At 40.4% G+C, this 25,262-nt stretch overlaps 2 protein-coding genes across 4 annotated transcripts; one reads left to right on the top strand and one right to left on the bottom strand.

The window, feature by feature from the left end:
• The first annotated feature begins 38 nt into the window (after positions 1-38).
• Positions 39-20,976, top strand: ZNF512 (zinc finger protein 512). 3 transcript variants are annotated; one of them, XM_036335024.1, is made up of 15 exons: positions 76-186; positions 466-586; positions 694-752; positions 5,159-5,346; positions 6,609-6,704; positions 7,000-7,083; positions 7,747-7,871; positions 8,418-8,504; positions 8,929-9,027; positions 9,629-9,796; positions 14,236-14,424; positions 15,819-15,920; positions 16,802-16,864; positions 17,953-18,051; positions 19,319-20,976. In XM_036335024.1, the coding sequence occupies exons 4-15, from the start codon at positions 5,301-5,303 to the stop codon at positions 19,628-19,630; spliced, it is 1,470 nt and encodes a 489-aa protein (XP_036190917.1). In that variant the 5' UTR covers positions 76-186; positions 466-586; positions 694-752; positions 5,159-5,300; the 3' UTR covers positions 19,631-20,976. The 3 variants fall into 3 exon arrangements, with proteins under 3 accessions (XP_036190919.1, XP_036190918.1, XP_036190917.1); XM_036335026.1 differs by lacking the exon at positions 466-586 and having other exon boundaries at positions 39-186; XM_036335025.1 differs by lacking the exons at positions 466-586; positions 694-752 and having other exon boundaries at positions 69-186.
• A 2,784-nt stretch (positions 20,977-23,760) lies between these two features.
• Positions 23,761-25,190, bottom strand: CCDC121 (coiled-coil domain containing 121). Its single transcript, XM_036335554.1, is given in 6 exon segments — positions 23,761-23,845; positions 23,847-23,913; positions 23,916-23,977; positions 23,979-24,046; positions 24,128-24,320; positions 25,174-25,190. Coding segments are annotated over 6 exon segments (492 nt in total).
• Between the last annotated feature and the right edge of the window lie 72 nt (positions 25,191-25,262).

The raw sequence follows: 25,262 nt of genomic DNA, 5'->3' as shown, positions 1-25,262 counted from the left end.
CCCCCTCGGAAGCCGCCCGGCGGAAGTGGGCGTGCGGGCCGGAGTCGCGCGGCGCCGACTGCGCAGGCTCCACATCCGGGAGAGGCGAGGCGAGCAGAAGTGGCGTTGGTCTGGCTGGAGCCCCGGGGTGAATTTGTTAGGCGCGGAGAGGGAGTGATGTCTTCCAGGCTCGGTGCAGGACCCGCCGTGAGTTTCCCGGTTTGGCCGTTATGCTTCCGCGGGAGCGCTGTGGAGCCCGCGGGCCTCGCTTTTGTCCCGAGCTCACCGTTGGTTTTATCCGAGCCGCTCGCAGGCCCCACCCCGCTAGGTCAGAGCTACCTGTGCCCCTCTCTCTCCCCACTCCTCCGCTGCCGGTGCCTCCCCACCTTGGAGTCAGCGCGTCGCCACATTGCCATTCGTTTCTATTCTTTTCACATAATCCAATGCCTCCCATATCCATTGTCCTCTCTTTTCTCCTCCCTTTAGAGCCTCTATCCAGACAGGGTTTTCAGAATGGGGAAGATGAAGGCTCTGGTGTTGTCACCTGCCCTAGGAAGATAGGACGGCACACTTTTCCTAAAAAAAGCCCTGCCTCCTTCGGTTTGAGGTAGCTGCCCCGGGAGAGCTTCGTGTCTTCTGGGCTCGGGGGAACTGTCTTTTCGTGGTCAAGGTTCAGAGGTCCCCGGCATTCACTCATGTGCTTGCGTTTGATAGACTTCGGGACCCACATCCTTTAAGCAGCAGAGGAGCACGAGGATCGTGGGAACGAAGACGTAAGTGAGGTTTTCTGAGGTCCGTTTGTAATTAGAACTATCTGTGATGGTGAAAATTTTCTGTATCCGCACTGCCCGGTACTGTAGCTACTAGCCACCTAGGGCTTTTGAGCTCTTGAGATGTGGCTAGTGGGAGAAACTATTTTAAGTTGCTTTTCATTTGAATTATTTTAAATTTGAATAGCCACCTGTAGCTAATGTCTACCTGATTGGACAGGGCAGGTCGAAACCCAGAGAAAAACTTAGCTGGCAAAAGTACGAATTATAATAAAAATGGAAGGTGGGACTCAGTGTAGCTCTCCATTTATGTACTCATGGATATGTTGATGAACATAGGAAGGAATAATAAAAATGACTATAAGACATCCTTGTATTTTCAAACTATTTGGCTTCCAGACTGGTGTATTTTGTATATTGAATGTGCTAAGCTTTTACATATTAATGCAAAAAATAGTTAACTAGGTATTTATTGGAAGGGATTAATTCATTCAGATAACATTTACTGAATTTCTATGTTCCAGACACCACTGACCTGTTTTCTGTTACTGTACAGTGGTTTGCATGTTCTAGGATTTTATATAAATGAAATTATACATTATGTTGTCTTTTTGCATGATTTCTTTCACTCAGAATAATGATTTTGAATGAAAGTTAGTTTCTAATACTGAATAGAATTCCATTATGGACAGACCATAATTTATTTAGCCATCTACCTTGATGAATATTTGGGTTATTTTCAATTTGGGGGTATTACAGTAAAGCTGCTATGAACATTCTTGTGCAAGTCTCTGTGTGGAAAAATGTTTTCGTTTCGCTTGATAAGTATCTGAGATGGTATTTATTTACTAGGATGGTATTTAGCATTTAAGATGGTTGGGTCATATGTCAGGAGTGTGTTTAACTTCACAAGACATTACTTGTTTTCCAAAGTTGTGGAATGTTTTACATTCCTGCCAGCAGTGTATGAGAGTAAGTCTTTAATTTTAGCTAATTTAGTGGGTATATAATATTGTTTCATTGTGTGTGTTTTTTTAAATTTTATTTTTCAGTTACAATTGACATACAACATTATATTAGTTTCAAGTGTACAACATAGTGCTTAGACATATAACTTACAAAGTAATCACCCTGATAAATCCAGTACCTTTTCCCTCATTTCAAATGTGCTTTATTTCATGGAGCATAGTTATAATAGTTGTTTTAAAGTCTATGATAGTTCCAACATCTAGATTATCTTGGGGTTGTCATCTCTTTATCATCTGTTTCTTTGAGAATTTGCTCACATTTTCCTGATTGTATATTGCATAATTTTGGAATTCTCAAGATTGTGAATGATATATATATAGACTCTGGGTTGTTTCAGAATCTTCTGGGAAATGTTAATGTTTTTATTTTAGTAGGTAACCTGTTTAGGTTCAGACCATAAGTTGTTTTGCCTTTTGAGGGCATTGGTTCAATATCAGTTCCATTCTTTGAGTCTTTGCTATGAGAGTTTAGGTCTGTTTTGTACATAAATAGCTCATGGGTTAGTCTGAGACTTTTTTTGGGGAGTTTCAAAACTTGATTTTGCTCTCAAAGCTTTTGATACATTGGTTTGGGTCCATCTCACACTAGTGGCTCAGGGGTTGGTCTGAGACTTATATATTTGTTCAAATCTTATTTCTCTTTTCTAAGCCTTTACAAAAGCTGGTTTGGGTATGCTCCAGACATACATAGCTCAGGCTAAGTTGTGATTTGTGTGGATTCATACCCAAAATTATGGGATCCCTTTTTTGCCTATCTCTTCTCTATGACTCCCCTCACCACACCCACACTCTATAGGTATCCCTCTTCCTGGTTTCCTGGCCAGAAAGGTGTGGATTCTATTGGAATTTAGACTGGCCATGATGCTCTGCAAGTGGGGTCCACCCTTGTTGCAAAGCCACACGTGAGGGGGGAAAAACTGGGAAACACACACTCATTTTTTGAGTCTTCTCCTCAACCCACGTGATTTTACTTGCTTTTCAGAGTCCAGAGTTCTTAGTTATAATCAGCAGGAATGGTGGGCTTACGCCACTATGCCACAACCAGGACTTCTTTGTATTAAATTGATAATCTTAGAGCTCATGTGCAGAGAGCTGAAAATCATTCTGCCCTTTTCGTAACATTTGACATTATCAGTCCCTGTTATTTTTTCTTATTTCCATTTCCATCCCTTTCCTCCCAGTAGATAACCATGTTAACAAGTTTGATATATACCCTTAAATAGAGGGGTGGGCAAAAGTAGGTTTACAATTGTGAGTATGCAAAATACAGAGTTTATTTTTGTACTAGAGGCCCGATGGATGAAATTTGTGCAAGAGTAGGCCTTCCTTCCCCCGGCTGCTGGCACCAGCCTTCCCTCTAGCACCCAGGACCCGGGCTTTCCTCTGGCCCCTTGCAGGCACCTGGGACCCAGGCTTCCCTTGTAGCCTGGCTTTGTCCGGAAGGACGTCCGGTCTAATTAGCATATTATGCTTTTATTATTGTAGATAAGTATTTAGTAATTATTATATTTTTCCATTCAAACAATTGTAAACCTATTTTTTTTTTTTAGATTTTTAAATTGATATTTAGAGAGAGAGAGAAAGGGAGGGGGGGGAGAGAAATATCAATGAGAGGGAGGGAGGGAGGGGGAGAGAGAGAGAGGGAGAGAGAGAGAGAAAGAAACATCAATGTGAGAGTGAATCATCCATCGGCTGCCTCCTGCACAGCCCCTACAAGGGATCAAGCCCAAAACTCAGGCATGTGCCCAACCAGGATGAAGCCCAATCAACTGAGCCACACCAGCCAGGGCTATAAACCTACTTTTGCCCACTCCAGTATTTATGAATTCTTGCAAAATAGCTAGTAATATTTACATGTGTATTTTTTTTTTATACTTACTGAATTGACATTGTACTATAGATCTTGTTCTGTTTGTCTTTTCATTCAATAGTATGCTTTTTAGCCCTGACCGGTTTGGCTCAGTGGATAGAGTGTCGGCCTTCGGATTCAGGGGTCCCAGGTTTGATTCCGGTCAAGGGCTTGTACCTTGGTTGCGGGCACATTCCCAGTGGGGTGTGTGCAGGAGGCAGCTAATCGATGTTTCTCTCTCATCGATGTTTCCAACTCTTTATCCCTCTCCCTTCCTCTCTGTAAAAAAAAAAAATCAATAAAATATATTTTTTAAAAATAGTATGCTTTTTAGTTATGTTCATGTCTCTGTGTGAAATGGTTTATTACTTCTCTCAATTTTACTTACATAGTTTCTTAAGAATGGTCACCTGTATTTCTTCCAACTCCCTGCTCCTTAAACTTCTATCTTTAATTCTTACCAGCTATACCTCTAAAGTGTTATCTTGAATATGTCAGCTTATCTTTACTACAAAACCTTATCGTTCATGCCCTCATCATCTCATCCATACAACTTCCTTAATTCATTTTTCCTCCATGTATCATCTTCCATACAGCATCCAGAATGACCTTTCTAAACCATAAATCTAAAGTGGCCTCACACTTAGTAATCAGCCAAAGACCTTGTATGCATATGTACCTAATCCATGGATGCAGACAGTGGGGCGATGAAGGCCTGGGGCAGGGGGTGGTGGTGGGCTGGAGGGGGTGGGGAGACGGGGAAGGGGACATATGTAATACTTTCAACAATAAAGATGGAAAATAAATAAATAAATAAAAACATTAAAAAAAATAATAAAGTGGCCTCACACCTTGACAACTGTTGTTCTACCATATCCTGAGCCACCTAGAAGATATTTTGTAGTTAATCATTAAGTTTGTTAATGACATACTGACTTGTCTTGGATTTGGGAATTTGGGTTCAACTGTATATCAGATTTCTTAGCCAGCTTAACTAAGACAAGATAGCACCCTTCCTTTAGCTATAGGAGCTAAGTATCATGTTGCCTAAGTAAGATAGGGTAGCTCTGACAGGGTTTAGGGAGAAGGCACATGGATCAAACTAGGGCCTACAAACTGTTCTGTTCCTTTATTCTCAGATATATTACCTAGTTACTGACCCTCTAAGAAATAAGGAGACCTGGACATACCTGGTTACAGATCCAGGGGATCTGGCCACAGAATACCCTATTACTTTAGATTACTTTGTTTTCTTGGATGAATCTAGGAAGGAATGCCTTCTTAGGCTGCAGAGTATTCATTTATGTGAACAGCTTACTCTTTCTGGTTATAATGAAGTATAATACTAGTTGTATGTGTTGTGTTAGATCAACTGTTGTAATTGTTTGAAGATTATAATCTAAATTGTTTTTATTATCAGACTTCTTTGTTTTTACAAAGGTAACCAAGTTGGTTATCTTCTTAATGATATAAAATAATAGGAACTTTATTCCACACCCTCCTTTACGGTATATATCTTTGTGTCATATTAGTAGCAGGACCAAGTGCTCCATAAAGGATAACAGTTTCCAGTACACTATTCCTCACGATGATTCCTTAAGCGGCTCATCATCTGCCTCGTCATGTGAACCAGTAAGTGATTTTCCAGCAACCTTCCGAAAATCTACCTACTGTATGAAGATGAGAAGGATCAAGCCAGCTGCTACTCCCCATGTTGAAGGTATCATTTTCATAAGTTTTAAAAAATGTTTTTATTGATTTTAGAGAGGAAGGGAGAGGGGGAGAGAGAAACATTGATGAGAGAGAAACATCAACATCAATTGGCTGCCTCCTGCCTGCCCCTTACTCGGGATCAAGCCCACAATCTGGGCATGTGCCCTGGCCAGGAATCGAACCGGTGACCTCTTAGTCCATGGGTTAATGTCCAACCACTGAGCCATACTCATTCTCTGTATCCTATTCCAAAGACAGAGCATTCTCTAAAGTTATATTTTGAGGTAGCTGCTATACGTGGCCCTTCGATTATTAAGTACCACATATGTGTTCCTTGTTAGTGATTAATTTTTTTAAGGCTATCACATACTGTTAACTTTGTGAATGGTCTCTCTGTTTTATAGAATAAAATTTGCTGATCTTACTCCTTTAGGATATATCAATCTTTCCTCTGCATGATTTGAACCTCTTTCCCCTTGTTCTAGTTTGATCCTCTGCTGAGGGTTTAGGGGCTGGTATTTTCTTGATATTCATAATCTCAAGGGTCCTTAGTAGCCCATTATTTTGAATACTTCTGCCTCAGTGTTACCCTCAGATCAAGATGAAACGAAGTGCACTGCCTGGAGGCTCTTATTCACAGGGAACTGTTCATCACTTGTGATAGAGCGCAATACAAAAGGAAGAGGGGAGGTTAATAAAGAGTTATACCAACTTCTTTTTTTTTTTAATCTATTTTATTGATTTTTTACAGAGAGGAGGGGAGAGGGATAGAGAGCTAGAAACATCGATGAGAGAGAAACATCGATTCAGCTGCTGCTTGCACACCCCCTACTGGGGATGTGCCCGCAACCAAGGCACATGCCCTTGACCCGAATCGAATCTGGGACCCTTGAGTCCGCAGGCCAACGCTCCATCCACCAAGTCAAACCAGTCAGGGCTATACCAACTTCTTTAACAATGTCACAGGCACTTCTGAGGCCTGTGCTTGCTAACGCTTTTTTCCTTGAGCGGTTCTCAACCTGTGGTCGCAAACAATGAAAACACATCCTGCATATCAGATATTTACATTACGATTCATAACAGTAGCAACATTACAGTTATGAAGTAGCAACGAAAATAATTTTATGGTTGGGTCACAACATGAGGAACTGTATTAAGGGTCGCGGCATGAGGAAGGTTGAGAACCACTGCTTGAGGGCCACTGCTTGAGGGCAGGCCCAGATGTTCACTTCTCGACCCTACTTAGGTCTCGTGTGTATGATATTTCAGGGTCAGGTGGAGTATCAACCAAAGGAAAAAGGAAACCCAGGCAGGAAGAAGATGAAGACTATCGAGAATTTCCTCAGAAGAAGCATAAGCTGTATGGTAATGGAGTAACTTGGCTAGTTCTTTTTCCCTTGGGCACCTGGGCTTTGCTCTGAGGGAGAGAGACTTTAGGGTTTGGCCCTTGAAACACTCTTGAACCCTTTGAATTTTTAGGCAAGGCATGGCTTCCATCCTGCCTTATTTTACCCTCATTTTCCTTCTGTCATGATTTATGGAGTCAGTTGGTTAAGGGACTGGGGCACAGGGTGTTGAGGAGAGGAGGGAAGAGATTTTGGTACTAGAGAGGGGTTAGCCAAGGTGATATGTTGGGCTTCAAGTTTCTGTCTTGCGTCAGGGAGGAAGCAACGGCCTAAAACTCAGCCTAACCCCAAATCCCAGGCTCGTCGTATTCGGAAGGAACCACCAGCTTATGCAGCAGGTATGCGTTCTGTTGGAAGCTTTGTGGGATCTAGTTCTTTCATTCTGATTTTTGTTGTTATTGTTGGTAAAGAAATGATGTAGAAAAGCATTTCTTTAAGAAGGCACAGGTAATAATAGCATGGGTTTGAAGGTCAGACAGACCCTTGTTCAGGTTTTGGCTCTTCATTAATTTTCTCATCTGCCTCAATTTAATTTCTGCAAGCTTCAATTTCCCTGACTCTAAATAGGGATAATAAAGGCAGTCAGAACTGTGAGAATTAAATGGGGTGAAAACATTTAACAAAGTCTCAGACATAGGAAGCACTCAGCAAACTGGCTGTTACATATCTCAGTATCCCATTATTAAATGCTGCTATGAAAAATGTTGCCTGTTGTCAGTTATATCTCAATAAAGCTGGAAAATAAATGTTGCCTAGTTCTTTAAGCCATTGTGATTTGGATGTTTCTTCGATGTTTTTTAATCATGGGGAATTGAGTAGAAGTTTCAGAAACTCCTCACTTGTCTGAAAAAAAATTATTTCTAGAAGTTATAAACAATAGGAGACTGTTCCCCAGGAAGGGGAAAAACCATTTTGTGATACTTTTCCTAAGTGCTGGAATTGTGCTTTTTGTTTCTGGAGAGTACCACAGACTATATCATGTTCTTTTATCTTCTTTGTAGGCAGTTTAGAGGAGCAATGGTACTTAGAAATTGTGGATAAAGGCAGTGTCTCTTGTCCTACCTGCCAGGCAGTGGGGAGGAAGACCATAGAGGGCTTAAAGAAACACATGGAAAACTGCAAACAGGTTAGATATTTCGTGGCATTTCATGACTGTTATATTATGATCTTTTACCCAAAGTTTAGACATCTGGCGCTGTGTTGGGTATGTTGATTACCATGGAGAAGAGGCAACATTGGGTCATAGGGAAAACATAGGCTTTGGACTGTGGCAGACTTGGGTTTGAATCTTTACTCAGCCACTTACTAGTTGTATCATTTAGCTTTTTATGTGTGAGACTCAGTTTCCTCATTTATAAAATAGAAATAAAATAATTACTACTTTGGGTAGTTTATTAGAGGATAAGAAAGAAATAATACATGCTAAATCCCTACCCCATTATTTGGCAAGTATTGGCACTCAGTAAATGGTAGTTTCTATTTTTTAAGAAATGAATTGCCTTTAATTCTTTTTCCTTGAGGATGTGACATGGAGCTTGTGGGATTTTGAGATTTATTGACTGTTGAGTTTGGGAAATAAAGGAGATACAGAGGACAGCATTTGAATAGGACTTCGTGGCATTCTTTTTCTCTGTTGAATAGTCTGGCACTGAGCAGTATTTTTTCTCTGTAGGAAATGTTTACTTGCCATCATTGTGGGAAACAACTTCGTTCACTGGCAGGGATGAAGTATCACGTCATGGCAAATCATAATAGTTTGGTAAGAGTGTCTTCTGTCCCATATGAGCCTACGTGGTGTTTGGGTGTCTTAGATGAGTATAGATAACTCAGCGGAGATGGCTAAGGCTTTGGGACTTTACAGGGGTGTGAGTAAGAAGACCCTTTCAATAGAAGACCTATGTACAATGAAACCTTTGTGGTGGATATATTGGTATTTGTGTGTTTAGGTTAGTCCCAAAGGTTCATACCCTGGGAGGTAGAGGCTTAGAACTCTAATTTCCATTACATTCACTTCCTTGTCTGTCTAGGTCTAGGAGACAGAGAAAGCCAGGAGTCAGATGACATAGGCTTCATGGGCATCAGCTTAGGTGCTAGTCTAGTCCTTGATTCTTCTACGATATAATTTTTTTCTATATCTGTCTTTTCCATGAATTATCCGCTTGTTTGCTTCTCTTGCTTTCTAGCCCATTTTGAAGGCCGGAGATGAAATAGATGAGCCAAGTGAGAGGGAACGGCTCCGAACAGTTCTAAAGAGACTGGGAAAGCTCAGGTGCATGCGTGAGGTAAGAACCCGAGGACAGCACTCCTTCTGCCCGGAGCCTTAGGTCCATGTCTTCCTGTTATTCTCTTCCATTTCTCCTCCTCCTCCTTCCTTGTAGACCTGGTTCGGTATCATCTTCCAGCATAAGAGTGGCTCCCGCTTTTCCAGGTCTCCTGAACTCATGAATAGGTCTTTATTTTCTTTCTCATCTCCAAAAATTTATTTTTTTCCCTTTATACTTTGTTTGAAGGGGGTTCTTTGCCACCCTTTCTTTGGTGTGATGAAGAGATCCTAGTAACCTCACCGTGAGGAACTTTGATATTGCTGGGTATTTGATATTGGATCATAGACTAAGGAGGAAGCTCTGACACACAAGAGGTGCACAGTTCTAGTTTGTTAAATGTGGACTGAACATTGAATGTGATGCTTGGTGGTAGACAGAGCAGCCGTCGGGCCAGGGACAAGACGGGGGTGTGCCAATGGGAAATGCTGGAGAGGGTCTAGTGACATCAGAGGGCTATTTGTGTGGAATGGTGGTGGTTGACTGCCTGTGGCTGTGGAGAAATTAAGAGATCATGTCAAAAGATATAAGATTATAGTTTCTGTTTCTCTCCTGTGTTCAGAGTTGCTCTAGTAGCTTCACCAGCATCATGGGATATCTGTACCATGTCAGAAAATGTGGCAAAGAGGCTGCGGAGCTGGAGGAGATGATCTTGAAGTGTCACCACTGTGGGAAGCCATATAGATCGAAGGCTGGACTTGCGTATCACCTGAGGTCAGAGCATGGGCCTGTGAGTACTGATTACTTTCCAGACCCTGTTTGGGGATATATTCTGTGGTAGCTGTTTAGCCCTACATCTTTCCATACATTCTTGGTTCCTCGTTTGTATCCTCATTTAATTATGAATGCTTTTGTTCTCTTTTCCTTGTTCTTCCTTTGTTCTCTTATTTCTGCCTTTTGAATATTCTTAGCTTAGAGAAATCAAAGTTCATTGTACTGTCTAGGCAGAAGTAAACACATTATTATTTTTTAAAGCTTAAGGCATTCTGAATCCCTTAGCTAGAAATTTTGTGGGAATCTGTCCGGCTGTTTTCTGTATTCCAATTTATTTGTCTTGACTTTTTTTTCTGATTACATTTCTACATTCCCCTCACCTCATGTTTGTTTTAAGAGTTACGTTTCAAGATATAATTTACATATGGCAATTAATATTCACCCTTTTGGTGTACAGTTATAAAAGTTTTGACAAGCCGAAACCGGTTTGGCTCAGTGGATAGAGCGTCGGCCTGTGGACTAAAAGGTCCCAGGTTTGATTCCGGTCAAGGGCATGCACCTGGGTTGCGGGCATATCCCCAGTAGGAGATGTGCAGGAGGCAGCTGATCGATGTTTCTCTCTCATTGATGTTTCTAACTCTCTATCTCTCTCCCTTCCTCTCCGTGAAAAATCAATAAAATATATTAAAAAAAATAATAAAAATCTGTTGTCTAAAAAAAAAAAAGTTTTGACAACTTCATATAGTCATGTAACCACCACCATAATCAAGATATAGAACAATTTGATAATCTCCCCCAAATTCCCTTATGTCTCTTTGTAATCAGTTCTTCTCACCATTCCCAACCCCTGGCAATCACTGATTTATTTTCTGTCTTTATAGTTTTGCCTGTTTTAGAATATCACGTAAATGGAATCATGCAGTATGCAAACTTTTAAGTCTGGCTAATTTCACTTAGCATAATGCATTTGAGATTCATTTATATGTTGGCATGTATCATTAGTTTATTCCTTTTAATTTGTATCTAGGATTCCATTATATGGATGTCTCACAATTTGTTATCCATTTACCAGTAGAAAAATGTTTGGTTATTTCCATTTGTGGGTAATTATGAATAAAGATGCCATAAACATTTACTTAAAAGTTATTGTATGAGCTGTGGCTGGTTTTGCTCAGTGGTTTGAGTGTTGTCCCATTCACCAAGATTGCCGATTCAATTCCCCGTCAGGGCACATACTTGAGTTGTGGGCTTGGTACCCAGTGGGGGGAGTATAGGAGGCACCCTATAGAGGTTTCTCTCTCTCCCTCTTCCCCTCCCTCTAAAATCAATAAAAACAAAAACAAAAAAAGTTATTGTATGACACTGTTGGTGGGAATGCAAGCTGGTGCAGCCATTATGGAAAACAGTATGGAGTTTCCTTAAAAAATTAAATATGGAACTGCCATTTGACCTAGTGATCCCACTTCTAGGAATATATCCTAAGAGTTCTGAAACACCAATCAGAAAGACTGTACACACCCCTATATTCATAGCAGTGAAATTTACAATAGCTAAGATCTGGAAACAGCCTAAATGCCCATCAGTAGATGAGTGGATAAAAAAGCTGTTGTACATTTACACCATGGAATACTATGCAGCAGTAAAAAATAAGGATCTCTTACCCTTTGAGACAGCATGGAGGGACCTGGAGAGTATTATGCTAAGTGAAATAAGTCAGTCAGAGAAAGATAATATCACATGATCTCACTCATGTGGAATCAAATGAACAAAATAAACTGATGAACAAAATAGATCCAGAGACATAGAAGCATGGAACAGAGGGGAGGCGGGGGAGGGTGGGTTTGAAGAACTTGTATGCATGTATGCATAACCCATGGATACAGACAATAGGGTGGTGAAGGCCTAGGGGGTGGGGTGGGGTAGGACTAGAAGGGATGAATAGGAGGAAAAAGAGGACTTATGTAATAATTTCAACAATAAAGATTTTTAAAAAAGTTATTTTATGAAAATAACTTTTCTTGGGTAAATACTTAGGAATGGGATTACTAGGTCATATGATAAATGTATGTTTAACTTTATAAGAAACTTTCAAATTGTTTTCCAAAGTGGCTATGCCATTTTGTCTTCTCACCAGCAAAGGATGAGAATTCCAGTTGCTTTGCATCCTCCTCAACACTTGTAATTGTCAGTTTCATTTAAAAAATCCATTCTGAGGTATGTAGTGGTATTTTACTGTGGTTTACTTTTGCATTTCCCTGATTTAATGATGTTGATCATCTTTTCATGTACTTATTGGCAATGTCAATCTTTAGTGAAGTATCTTCATTTGTGAAGTGTCTGTTAAAATCCTTTGTTCATTTTATTATTGGAGTTTTTGTTGTCTTACTATTAAGTTTTGATCATATTCAGAGTTTTTTACATATTCTGGACACAAGTCCTTTATCAGATGTGTTTTGCAATTATTTTCACCCATTCTGTAGCATCTTTTCATATTTTATAGTGTTCTTCAAAGAGCAGATTTCTTAATTTTGATCAAGTACAATTTATCTTTTTTTCTTTTATGGATAATGCTTTTGTTTTTGTATCTAAGATATTTTTGCCCAGCCCAATGTATAATTTTCTATTGCTGCTGTAAAAAGTATCACCACAAAGTAATGGCTTAAATAATACAACTATATTATCTCACAGTTCATTAGGCCAGGAGTCCAGATACAATTGGTTCAGCTGGTGCCGGGATCTGGTCCATCCTTGCTGTTTCAAGGGACCTGGCATATATGGCATACTGTTCTTAATATGTTTGCTCACCTTCTCGGCACTGTGTGTTTTAACCAAGGTCACCTCTCTGAGAAAGGTTGTTTCCCCAGGTAGGGATTTTCCCCTGAAGTTAGGGAGGGAATAAAACCCCTTAACTAAGTGCCAGGCGGGTAATTAATCACTTTAACTACGAACAATCACGCTTAAGCTACATAATCTTTACTCCCTGGAATGGAGATAAGAAACGCCCTAACCTTTGGAATAGAGATTGGTAGGATTGGAATCAACTGGTATAAATACAGATGTAACGAGACAACAGGACACAGAACCTAGACATAGAACCTACACAGAACCTAGAGACAGAATAACTTCGCTGGAGAGAACATGGCAAAAGATCCTGGACAGAAACTGGCCACAGAACCTAGAGACAGAACCTAGCGAGAGAACATGGCAGAAGATCCTGGACAGAAACTGGCCACAGAACCTAGAGACAGAACCTAGCGAGAGAACCTGGCTGAAGAACCTAGAGACAGAACCTGGCTACAGAACCTGGATAGAACATGGCAAGAGAACCTGACTAGAACCTGGTGACTGAACCTGGCTGGAGAACCTGGAGAACCTGGCTGGAGAACCTAGCGAGGGAACATGGACACAGAACCTGGCTGGAGATCCTAACCAGAACTTCGCTGGAGATCCTGACCAGAACTTGGCTAGAGATCCTGGCTAGGCTGTTGATCAACTGAACGCTGTCTCTGTGTCATTCTTCGGCGACTCCGTCCACACCTTTGGGAACCCCTGGACCTGCTGGGGTTGGACCCTGGCATATGGCGCCCGAACAGGGACACCTAAGTAATCCCCACTCTCGGGATGGATAGGACTCCACCGTAGGAAGAGGGTGGATAGTCTTCGCCGATTCTGTCCACACCTTTGGGGACCTCTGGACCTGCTGGGGTTGGACCCCAGCAAGCTGGCTCCCCTGTGTAGAGCCTCGCCAGGCTGGAATCAAAGTTTCATTAGGGCCATTCCTTTCTGAGGCTTGAGAGGAAAATCTGTTTCTAGGCTCCGTAAGGTTGTTTAAGAATTCCATTCCATGCAGGTGTAGGACCCCATTTCCTTGCTTGCTGTAGGCCAGGAGTTGTTCTCAGCTCTAAAGGCCACCTACATTCCTTGGCTCATGGACCCTTCATTTTCAACAACAGTATTGATTTTATCGCATTCTTTGAATCTCTCTTGCCTCTTCTTCTGTCACATCTCTCTTACTTAAAGTCAACTGATTATGGACTTTAATTAGATCTATAAAATACTTTCACATCAGCACCTAGATTAGTGTTTGCATAACTTATGACTGCAGCCTAGCCAAGTTGACACATCAATAAACCATCAGACCCCTAATATGATATTGTATGTTAATTATAACTGAAAAATACATTTAACAAAATTATACTTAGGATCACCAAAAATTTATCCCTTGGTTTCTCCTAGAAGTTTTGTTGTTTTATGGTTTACACAGGGCTTTTATCCATTTTGAGTTAATTTTTGTAATGTGAGGTAAAATGTACATTAAAATGGTGGAGCTTTATGATAGTGATTACAAGCTAATGAATAGCTCTTTTGCTATTGAGAGCATAAAGGACAGCCTTTAATCACCTCTTATGGAAGACACTTCTCAGGCTTGTGTTTTGCTATGTTTCATTTTTACAGGTCTTTCCAGGGTCAGGACAGCCAGAGTGCTTAAAAGAGATGAGCCTGGAGCCAAAGAGTGGGGGCAGAGTTCAGAGGCGTTCTGCCAAGATAGCTGTGTACCACCTGCAGGAGCTGGCCTCTGTGGAGCTGGCCAAGGAATGGCCTAAGAGGAAGGTTCTTCAGGATCTGATACCTGATGATCGGAAGGTAAGGTAGAAACCTGTATTACTTTTGAAGGAGTATGTCTGATACTATGCTTGTTACATAAAGAAGAGTAAATGCACTTGAGTGAGTGTACAATAAACAATGCTTTGCTTCTTTTTTTAATTTTATTTTTTAATCCTCTGCCAGGGACATTTTTTCATTGATTTTTAGAGAGAGTGGAAGTGAGAGGGAAAGACAGAGAGAAATATTGATGTGAGAGAAACAGATTAATTGGTTGCCTCCTGCACGAGCCCTGACCAGGGCTGGGGCCGGGGAGGAGCCTGCAACCAAGGTATGTGCCCTTGACCGGAATTGAACCTGGAACCCTTTGGTCTGCAGGCTGATGCTCTATCCACTGAGCCAGAACTGGCTAGGGCATATTTTGCTTCTTTATCCTTGGAGATTAAGTACATTTGATCCAGCTCCAGTGTTTCTGATCATGTAGGTCTTAGAGAAACAGTATGTTTCAGAAGCTCCTTTAAGGAGCCTCTTAATTTTGGACCATTCCTGTGGGTACCTAAATTCCCAAATTAATTTTTGCTTGGTCCTTGCCTAATGTGTTTCCACTTTGTTAGTTCATATGTAGTTGTTTATATTTAACTGAGGTAAATGCTAAACGCTTGATTAGGGTGTGTTGTCCAGTTTTTTTCCATGGCAAAATTACAATTTTCCCCTTTCTAATTAGTGAATATTTTGTGGAGAGATTGAGACTACATAATTAACCTGTGTTTTATCATACTTCTACCCACTTACTTTAGCATCCATCAGTGATTCATGCTTGCAGCTGTTATTACTGTGGTGTTTGCTTAATGATTTTTTTTTTGTTTCCATCATTTCTTCTACAGTTATTAAGAGACAGCTCTGTCCTTTTCTTCTAATTTGTTTTATATGAGTATAGACTCATGGGTATTTATTTTATTCAATGGCCTATTATTCAATGCTATTATTATTTCTTTTGCTGCTCAAATTGCCCCAGATTTGGCCATCAAAAGCTCTTTTTAACATTCCCCTATCATTTTTTAAAAAATATATTTTTATTGATTTCAGAGAAGAAGGGAGAGGGAGAGAGAGATAGAAACATCAATGATGAGAGAGAATAATTGATTGGCTGCCTTCTGCACACCCCCCCACTGGGGATTGAGCCTGCAACTGAGATATGTACCCTTCACCAGAATCAAACCTGGGACCCTTTGGTCTGCGGGCTGATACTCTATCCCCTGAGCCAAACTGGGTAGGGTAGTTTCAGGAACTTTAAAGGGTCTTACATATTACAATTTTGTTTTTTTTTAATATGAAGATATACTTGTGGAACTCCAGAATTACTTGAAGAGTTGGGTTGAAACTTTTGGGGTGTTTTGGAAGTTGGATTCTTCAATAAAATCTTTCTTATCTTGTAGTTAAAATACACTCGCCCTGGGCTACCTACCTTCAGCCAGGAAGTACTACATAAATGGAAGTCAGATATCAAGAAGTACCATCGTATTGAGTGTCCTAACCAGGTGGTTCTTTCTCATTCATTTATTCAGTAAATGTTTATCAGGCATCTCCTGTTGTTTCAGTTATTTATTCCTTTGTGACAAATTCCCTGAACCTGAGAGTCTTAACATCAATTATTTTATTTGTTTACAATTCTGTAATAATTTTGTCAGGCCCGGGGTAGTTTTCCTGCTGTACATGGCATCAGCTAAGATCACGCATAGGTTGCATTCAGCTGGAAACTCAGATGGGACCTGAATGTCCAAGATGGCGTCTATGCAGCTAATTGATCTGTAGCTTGGCTCTCCACATGGCCTCTCTCTCTAGCAGGTAGTTAGATTACTAGGAGAGTACATATTCTAAGAATATGAAAGTGGAAGCTGAAGATCTCTTAAGACCTAGTTGCAGAATTTGTTCAGCATCTCTCCATGGCATTCTATTGGTCAAAGGAATCACAGTGCTAACCCAGATTCAAGGAGAGGATAAACAGACTCTACTGTTTGATGGGAAGAGTGGCAGAGAATTTCCAGCCATCTTTAATCTAACTTACCTATCTATACAGTACTTTGCAGAGGAGTAGATATATAAGAAATAGAAGATGTTTGTACTAAAGAAAGCAGATTTTTAACAAAATCTGTGTAATTTTCTATGTTTTTAAGTATCAGAAAAAGTACCAGGGATAGGAATATGTTAAGCTTTTGTAAACAACTTGTTTACCTCTTTATCTTTTTATTTATTTTTACCTTTTGTTGGTTTTCCTTCTTGCTTTTGTGGCTTGCATGTGAATTCTTTTCCTGTTTGGTTGTGGTATAAACGTAAGGTTGGTCCTAGTGAACAACCAGATTGCTGAGAGAAGGGTGCTCTTTTGTATAGTCCTCATGTTGTTTTTTCTTCTTTTTTTCAGGGTTGTGAGGCTGTCTACAGTAGTGTATCTGGCCTGAAAGCTCACCTGGGCTCTTGTACTTTGGTTTGTAACTTTCTGAACTATTTATCTTAACATGACTTCTGAACTAGAAGAGAACTCAGTTTAGATGAACAGCTAATTGTCCTGTTTTCTGTTGTCTTCAGAGGCTGATTTAGTTTTTTATGCCCCAAAGAATCTTGGTCTATTATTGGGTGGGATGCCAGGTTATGTCCAAAGTGCAGAAAAGGCCAACATAGCCATAAGTCATATCAATTGAAGAATTTGGAGAAAAGTATATTAGTTCTGAATCCCTACCACACTGGACCTGACCTGTCTAATTGGGCCTTAAACTTTCTAGAGTCAGTTTACATGCACTTAAACGGACTAGTGAAGATCCTTAAATGCATCTGAACTGTACTGGCCTCAGGAGGTGGGAAGTAGGATCCTTGGGTGTCAGGTTAAGGTCACCTCACTGAGTCTTTTCCATGTTGACCCAGGTGCCCTACAACCCACCAGCCATGGGGATTGGTGCCACTTTCCAATCCCTTTTAGAAGTATCTCTTCACACAAAATGAACATCATGGAAACAGCTTCAGGAGGGGAGAGGAGTCTCAGTTCAAGGCAATAAGAGGGTTGTAGGCATCCAAACCAGATCTGTCCAGGAATGCTTAAGAGCTGGTCGTCTTGATCTTGGTTTCGGAGTCCTTAAACTCTGTTATGGATGATACTCTCCTAATCCTGGATTTCTAAGTCACTCTTTGCAGCAATGGAGTATATTGGGGAGAATTATACTTCGGTGGCTATAGTGATGTTCAGAAGTTTGATAATTTTGGTTTGAAACCAAGAGAACCTTGGAAGTGAAGTAACAAACAAGAGAAGATAGAAAGATGTGACATGTCACATAATGAAAGTAGGAGGATTTTGGGTTGTGTTGAGGGGGTGGGAGGTTTTGGTAGAGAATTGCGTTAGGATAGATACATAGTGGTGATAGTCTGCCCGAGCTGTTTTTCCTAAATATATTGCTGCTTTGGATTTTCTTCCTTCTTACCTTTGCTGAAGTAGAATCCCTTCTTTTCATCAATAACAGTCCCTACATGTGGCCCAGGTATGTGTTCCTGAGTTTGCCAATAATACTCTTTTCTTTAAAACAGGGAAACTTTGTGGCTGGAAAATACAAGTGTCTTCTATGTCAGAAAGAATTTGTGTCAGAGAGTGGTGTCAAGTATCACATCAACTCTGTCCATGCTGAGGTGAGGGTCCTGCTTTCTCTCAGTGTTTTTCTCTTCTAATCATATTTCCTTTTCCCATACATACACCGTAGGAGAGATGGATTTTGTGTCTGTTTTGTGGGCTAGGACAGTCAGGGAAAGTAAAGTGGTTACCAGAGACATTGGAGTTCAATCCAGTTAAATCAGGCATTTGGGAACCAGGCTGAATTTACACCTTCTTATTTAACAGCAGTCTCTCTACTTCCATTTTCTAATACTCTTTTTAAAAAGAAGTTATTTTTTTTATTGATTTCAGAGAGGAAGGGAGAGGGAGAGAAAGATAGAAACACCAGTGATGGGAAAGGACCATTGATCGGCTGCCTCCTACATGCCCCACACGGGATTGAGCCTGCAACCTGGACATGTGCCCTGACCCAGAAGCGAGCCATGACCTCCTGGTTCATAGGTCGCCACTCAACCACTGAGCCACATCTGGGCTTCTACTACTCTAACGCAGGGGTCCTCAAACCATGGCCCGTGGGCCACATGCAAATACAAATATTGTATTTGTTCCCGTTTTGTTTTTTTACTTCAAAATAAGATATGTGCAGTGTGCATAGGAATGTGTTCATAGTTTTTTTTTAAACTATAGTCCGGCCCTCCAACAGTCTGAGGGACAGTGAACTGGCCCCCTGTTTAAAAAGTTTGAGGACCCCTGCTCTAACGTCTTTGAGCGACCTGTTTTTAATGCTACTTAAAATACCTCATGGAGCCCAGCTGGCTGATTGATGATTCTCTCTCATCATTGATATTTCTATCTCTTTCTTCCTTCCTCTCTGAAATCAATAAAAACATATTAAGAGAAAATAATAAATTAAATACTGCATAGAAACAAATATAAAGGACATTGAGACAATTGAGGAATTTTGAATATTAACTATATTAAATAATAGCAATGTGCCCATGTTAATATTTCAAAATGTGATCATTGTAGTAATGCAGAAGAACACCCTTGTTCTTAGGCAAATACATGCTGAAGTATTTAGGGATGAAGTAACATGTCTGCAACTAACTTGCAAAATGGTTCAGCAAAAAGAAGGAAGGAAGGAAGGAAAAGAGAGAGAGGTGAACAATGATAAATCTAGGTGTTCATTAAATTAATAACTTTTCTGAAGATTTGTAAATTTTCAAAATAAAAAACTAAAAAACTCTGTGTTTTGCCCTAACCATGCCTTTTTAAATTCTTCCCACACCTCTTTATGCTTTCCAGAATGTTTTGACTGGATAGTGTTTCTGTTTTGCCTTGTAGGATTGGTTTGTTGTAAACCCAGCAACAACCAAAAGCTTTGAAAAGCTGATGAAGATAAAGCAGCGGCAGCAAGAAGAAGAAAAGCGGAGACAGCAGCACAGGAGCAGGAGGTCTCTGAGAAGGCGGCAGCAGGCTGGCATGGAGCTTCCTGAGCCAGCAGAGCTGAGCCTTAGAGCAGGGAAAGATCAGAGGAGGAATAACGAGGAACTGCTAGTGTCGACCTCCTGTAAAGAACCAGAGCAGGAACCAGTGCCAGCACAGTTCCAGAAAGTAAAGCCCCCAAAGGCTAATCATAAACGAGGAAGGAAATAGGCAGTCAGAGTGAGAGCGCTCCTCGGAGAGTGGATGGATGCTCTTGTCACGGGGACCTGTGCTGGAGGACTGAGTTATGGGGCTGCGTGAAGAGAAATGTCCTCTTTTAGTTGTTTGTGAAAAGCTACAACTTTCTCAACTCTTTCCTCCTGTATAAATTTCACTGCTTTCCCTACTTGCTCACTTTGACAACCTCCCTTCCCCAACCCTTTTTTGGTAGGTTTTCCTGCTATTCCTCATTGGAGTCTATTATTTTTCTCTTATCTTGCCCAAAGAGCTCCCTCTTAAGGCCAACCATAGGCCCCTCTTGCCTTGTACAAGACTAAGAAAACTGGTTGTTCTTTTCTTCCTGGGGTGTAGAATGTTCTTGGAAGTTCTATTGATTTAGTAGTCTCCATCGTCAAGTTTATAAAACAATTCCACATTACATTTTTAAAACCATACTGATAAATCATTTTGTATTTGTGCTATAACAAGCCTAGAAGCTAGAATAACATTACCCTCTTTGGGAAACAAACTTTATGGAGGTTGTTCTCAATATGGTTTTAGGATTGAAAGAAAGAACTGGGTTTAGAATGAAAAAGCTAGAACTTCCCTACACTAATTCTGCTGGGAAGTGTTTTGTCTGCCCCAAGTAGCAGTGACTAACTAGACCCACAGGCATAAAAAAGCAGCCTTAGGACTAGTATGTACCAAACATTGAAGTGGCTGGAAAGAAGAAACTAGAAGAAGCAATAAATACTGCCTCAACTTTCCTGTGGCTTGAGGCCTCCTCATCTGTCGTTATAATTGGTGCCCTCCTGAGGTTTGTTTTGCCCTCTTGGTTCTAAGGATTGAGAAATAACCAGGTTGATTGCCCCTGATTTTTTGATACAGAATCCTAGTGTTCCTGGTAATGCCACTAGATCGGTAGCCAAGACACTCGTTCCTTCTCTCCTGGACTTGACCTCACTTGCTAGTCTACACCCCACTAAGTCCTCATCCCTCCCTTTAGTCAACCTGTCTGAATTTTCTGAGAATATTGCTGTCTATCCTCTTTTATGTGTGTTCTATCGTCTTTAATCCTGAGACTTTGACACCAGATATTGATATTTACCTGGAGTTGGAAAGAAAAATTCTTTTTCTGTACCTCATGCCTAGCTGATGTCTAATGGGCTGTTAGATGTTTTGAAATAAGTGAAGGACATGGTATATCCGCTGTACATTGTCATTTGCAGTTGTGCTCTTAGAGCCCTTTCAGTAGATGAGGATTGTCAGGGAGAAGAAATGAAGAAGCTATATTAATTTCTGGTAAGACTTGGGAAATGTTTGGCAATGACAAAAGAAATAAATGACTGTTAGATTGATGTTTCTAGTGTTCATTGACTCCAACCTGCTACAGTAGGTCCTCGGGTTACATCGGAGATCCGTTCCTACTGCGCAACATAACGCGATTTTTGCCGTCAGTCGGAACCCACCTACATAAGCACCTACGTCACTCACGTGGGCACATACACAGCAGTAATGAAGTGAAACAGTAAAAAAAAATTTAAAAGAAAGATAATTCCTGACCTTGTGGTAAATAAATAATAAAAAACATAAATCACATATGTACATACGTCAAAATGACGGAACATTTTTTTTTATTATAAAATAAATAGGAGATGGCGACGTAACCACGAAATGACGTATGTCGAGTCCGACATAACCCGAGGACTGTCTGTATTTGACTCCTTGCTGATACAGCATATAGGATAAGAAGGCTAGGGAGTGGAGTGAGTTTGAAATAAGTACCAAATGCAATTATCTCAGTTCTTAAGCCTCAAAAATCTGCTGGCTAAAATGAATAATTTGAGATTAAATTGAATTAAGTATAGGAAACTTGCCCAATCTCATGCCACGCCCTTATAGGCACTCTTTGTTCTTCTTAATTGATTTTAGAGAAAGGGAGAGAGATTGATGTGAGAACAGAACACCAGATTCACTATCTGGGACAGCCGTGGGCAAACTACGGCGGCGGGCCGAATCCGGCCCGTTTGAAATGAATAAAACTAAAAAAAAAAAGACCATACCCTTTTATGTAATGATGTTTACTTTGAATTTATATTAGTTCACACAAACACTCCATCCACGCTTTTGTTCCGGCCCTCCGGTCCAGTTTAAGAACCCATTGTGGCCCTCGAGTCAAAAAGTTTGCCCATAGGAATTAAAACTAAACTGAGATGAGATAGAAGTTCTCCACTCCTGAGTTAGATAATTGAGTCAGCAATGGCAGGAGGGGAATTAAGAGCAGAAGAGTAAAGAGTCTAATATCTCATCAGCCTGGGTATATATTTTCCTAGGGTTTTTGCATCCAGAGAGACTAAGGTTTCAAATTTATCTTGGATACCATGCTTTTCAAGTGCCATCTTTCTGTATTTTCAACTCATGAATTGAAGTATTCAGTTTAAGGTACTGCATGTTATCTAAAGTCTTCTGCATTAAAGTTCCAGTTTTATTATTTGCATACATAGTAGTATACGACAGCAGAAGTAATGAGAGAAAAGTGATGAAGTAAAAAACATTGGAACAATAATAAAATCAGTGGGTAAATTATAATCCAAGTAGGCTTTTATTTTTTAACAACAAAACTTGTTTAATAAACTACATACTTAGCAGAAACATTATTAAAGCTAGAAGTTAAAGGTACATTGAGGGAGAGACCTTTGTTTAACCAATTTAAAGGAATCCATTTTACATATAAATAAGACTAAATTCAAGAAAATTATTTTTTAAGTTTTTTTATTACTGATAATTTCTGGAGAACAAAGTTGATTATATCTTCTCATAGGGGAGCAATGTTAAAATAAGAGGTTTTATTAGGATTCAGCATTCAAAAAAATCACTGATCTAACCATCATAAGTGCAAAAAAACCCACAACAAAAAAACACCTATCCTAAATGTCTACAGTAATTTAAAATACTATTCCCAGTTCTATTAAATAGGCCTAAATATATGGCACATAATAATTACAGCATTTAATGTATTATTAAGTGCATATATAGTAAGAAAATATATATAGTACTTACTATATTTAACACTAAGTAATTTTACTTATCATCTTAGGATTTAGGATGTTGCTAGGGAAATAGATGGCATGAGACTTTAAAAGTTATCCAAATATTTAAAAACTGTGTTTTGATAACATTTTCCTAAAACAAGCAGAGGCATTCTGCTACCTCATTAATTCTTGAGGTATTTCTTCACAATAAACATTTTCAAAAGTAAAAGCTGATATATGTTCCCTTATTTTCTCAAATCACTCAAAAGCTAAAATTGTTAAGGGCTGCATCAGACAATAGGTCACTCTGCAAAGTGTTGATCTTGCTATTATTAGAGTACTTTTTCCCTCATGAAAACTATAGGAGCTACCTGGTCATTGGCACAAACTTAAAAAAAACACCTTAAAAACACTGCCTTTGTGTTCTGAGTTGGCCAGAAGGAACGAGGATAAACTTAGATTGGTTGTTTACAGAGGAGAAAGCTCTGAAAAGTCAATCTGAGATGCTATCCTGAAAGGCGATTTTTCTTTTTTAAATATATTTTATTGATTTTTTTACAGAGAGGAAGGGAGAGGAATAGAGTCAGAAACATCGATGAGAGAGAAACATCGATCAGCTGCCTCCTGCACACCCCCAACTGGGGATGTGCCCGCAACCAAGGTACATGCCCTTCACCCGGAATCAAACCTGGGACCCTTCAGTCTGCAGGCCGACGCTCTATCCACTGAGCCAAACCGGTTAGGGTTGAAGGTGATTTTTCTATAAAGAAATCTGACTCAGCTAGATGAAATAAATCATGCAACTATTTCCTTTCACTTCCTCAAGGTGGTTTTCTCAACCTGGTTTTACATATGAGTGTCTGGCAAATGGTGTTAGGTTATCTGGAGGTTTGAGGAACACCCTTATTAACAAGAGCTAATTAAAAATCTAAGGAAAGCTGGTTCACACAAGTATCTAGTAGTATGGCTGGAAAAGAGCATCTAATCCTCCACACTAACATGTCTTGATGGATATTCTACCATAGCAACGAGACCCAAAAGCCTTCCTAACCAGGTTTGTGCAGCACCTAAGGAATACTTCTCTAGTCCTTAACCAGTGATATTTAGGAATTACTGTGGATTAACCTTGATTTGGGGTCCCAGGGAAAGGGTTCTTGTGATTTTCGGGGCACCCTGTTGCAGTAGTTGCCTCCCTTAAGCTCTCCATACACCACTGTTCCTGCTGCAGCTGTTGCTTCTGACTTTTTAGCAGGCTTTGAGCACCTGCGACTCCTGGCATTGCTGAGATCGCTGCAGTTATTCCCTCTGTGACTGCTGGTTCTCCGCAGATGCCACAGTAGAACTCAGAAGTACGCCCCTCTGCTACCACCTCCAAGGCCTGGGCCTGCCTTTTAAACTTTTTCTCTTTCCCAACAGCCTTCTGTCTGGTTCACTCCGTTGTTTCTCCAGTAATGCTTTTTTCCTAAAGGAACTGGGCCTGGATTTCCTGCGCCTTTACACCTCTCTCATTGTGGGCTTTTTCTCTTCCTGTTTCTCCTTTAATAGTGATATCCCTCATTGCCAGCAACTGCTGCTTCAAATTGGATGGACTCTTTTCCTTCTCCAAGAGCTGTTTTAAGCTCTCAGTTTGCTCTGCATATTTGAAGGCTAACTCTTTTTTTTTAAAAATATATTTTATTGATTTTTTACAGAGAGGAAGGGAGAGAGATAGAGAGTTAGAAACATCGATGAGAGAGAAACATCGACCAGCTGCCTCCTGCACATCTCCTACTGGGGATATGCCCGCAACCCAGGTACATGCCCTTGACTGGAATCGAACCTGGGACCTTTCAGTCCGCAGGCCGACGCTCTATCCACTGAGCCAAACCGGTTTCGGCTGAAGGCTAACTCTTGTCTCCTTCGTTCAATCTCCCCACTTTTTTTTGTACATAGTTGTTTCACAGCTTCTGAAGTTGCCTTCTATACTCAGTTTTGTTGGTCAGTTATTCCAGCAAGAGTTTATTTTCAGCCTGAACATGTAACTTTTCATTGATTAGCTGCCTGTTTTCCTGCATTAGCAGTTTTGCTGGATTTGATCTTCTTTCATTTGCTTGTTCGGCTTTATCATTTCCATTGCCCATTTTAAAAACATTGATTTCAGAGAGGAAGAGAGAGATAGAAACATTAATGATGAGAATGGGGATCCAGTCGGCAACCTGGGCATGTGCCCATGACCGAAATCAAACCTGGGATTCTTCAGTCCACAGGCCCACTATCCACTGAGCCAAACCAGCTAATCATTGTCCTTTTTAAAAGCCCCATCGCTGCCTGTGTGTGTGTGTGTGTGTATGTGTGTGGCTTCCCTGGCTTCAAAAAAATTATTCAACTAAGATACCATGTAGGGGTACTAGTACTGTTAGAGTCCTCAGTAAACCTGAAGGAAGAACAAGTGAAACATTCCCCCATCAATTCTTAATGAAAATTTGGGAAACAAAAACTGCACAATTGTACTTTTATTCACACAAAATATTTTTGAGCACTTACGGCGAGGCACCGGGCATGCAGGTAGGGGTAAAGGTGAAGGACTGTAGTTTAAAATTTACAAAATGCATTCACTACCACCCCTATGAGAT

Source organism: Myotis myotis, unplaced genomic scaffold (assembly GCF_014108235.1).
Source record: "Myotis myotis isolate mMyoMyo1 unplaced genomic scaffold, mMyoMyo1.p scaffold_m19_p_14, whole genome shotgun sequence".
In the NCBI taxonomy this organism is placed as follows: domain Eukaryota; kingdom Metazoa; phylum Chordata; class Mammalia; order Chiroptera; family Vespertilionidae; genus Myotis; species Myotis myotis.
The sequence above is the reverse complement of the archived record's forward strand: the minus strand, read 5'-3'. Positions and strand labels throughout refer to the sequence as shown.

Bases quoted from the DNA above. Each gene is read 5' to 3' on its own strand.
- ZNF512 (XM_036335026.1), top strand. From the start codon at position 157: ATGTCTTCCAGGCTCGGTGCAGGACCCGCC. The intron at 6,705-6,999 runs GTAATGGAGTAA...GTCTTGCGTCAG, and splicing joins GAAGAAGCATAAGCTGTATG to GGAGGAAGCAACGGCCTAAA. The intron at 16,865-17,952 runs GTTTGTAACTTT...TCTTTAAAACAG, and splicing joins ACCTGGGCTCTTGTACTTTG to GGAAACTTTGTGGCTGGAAA.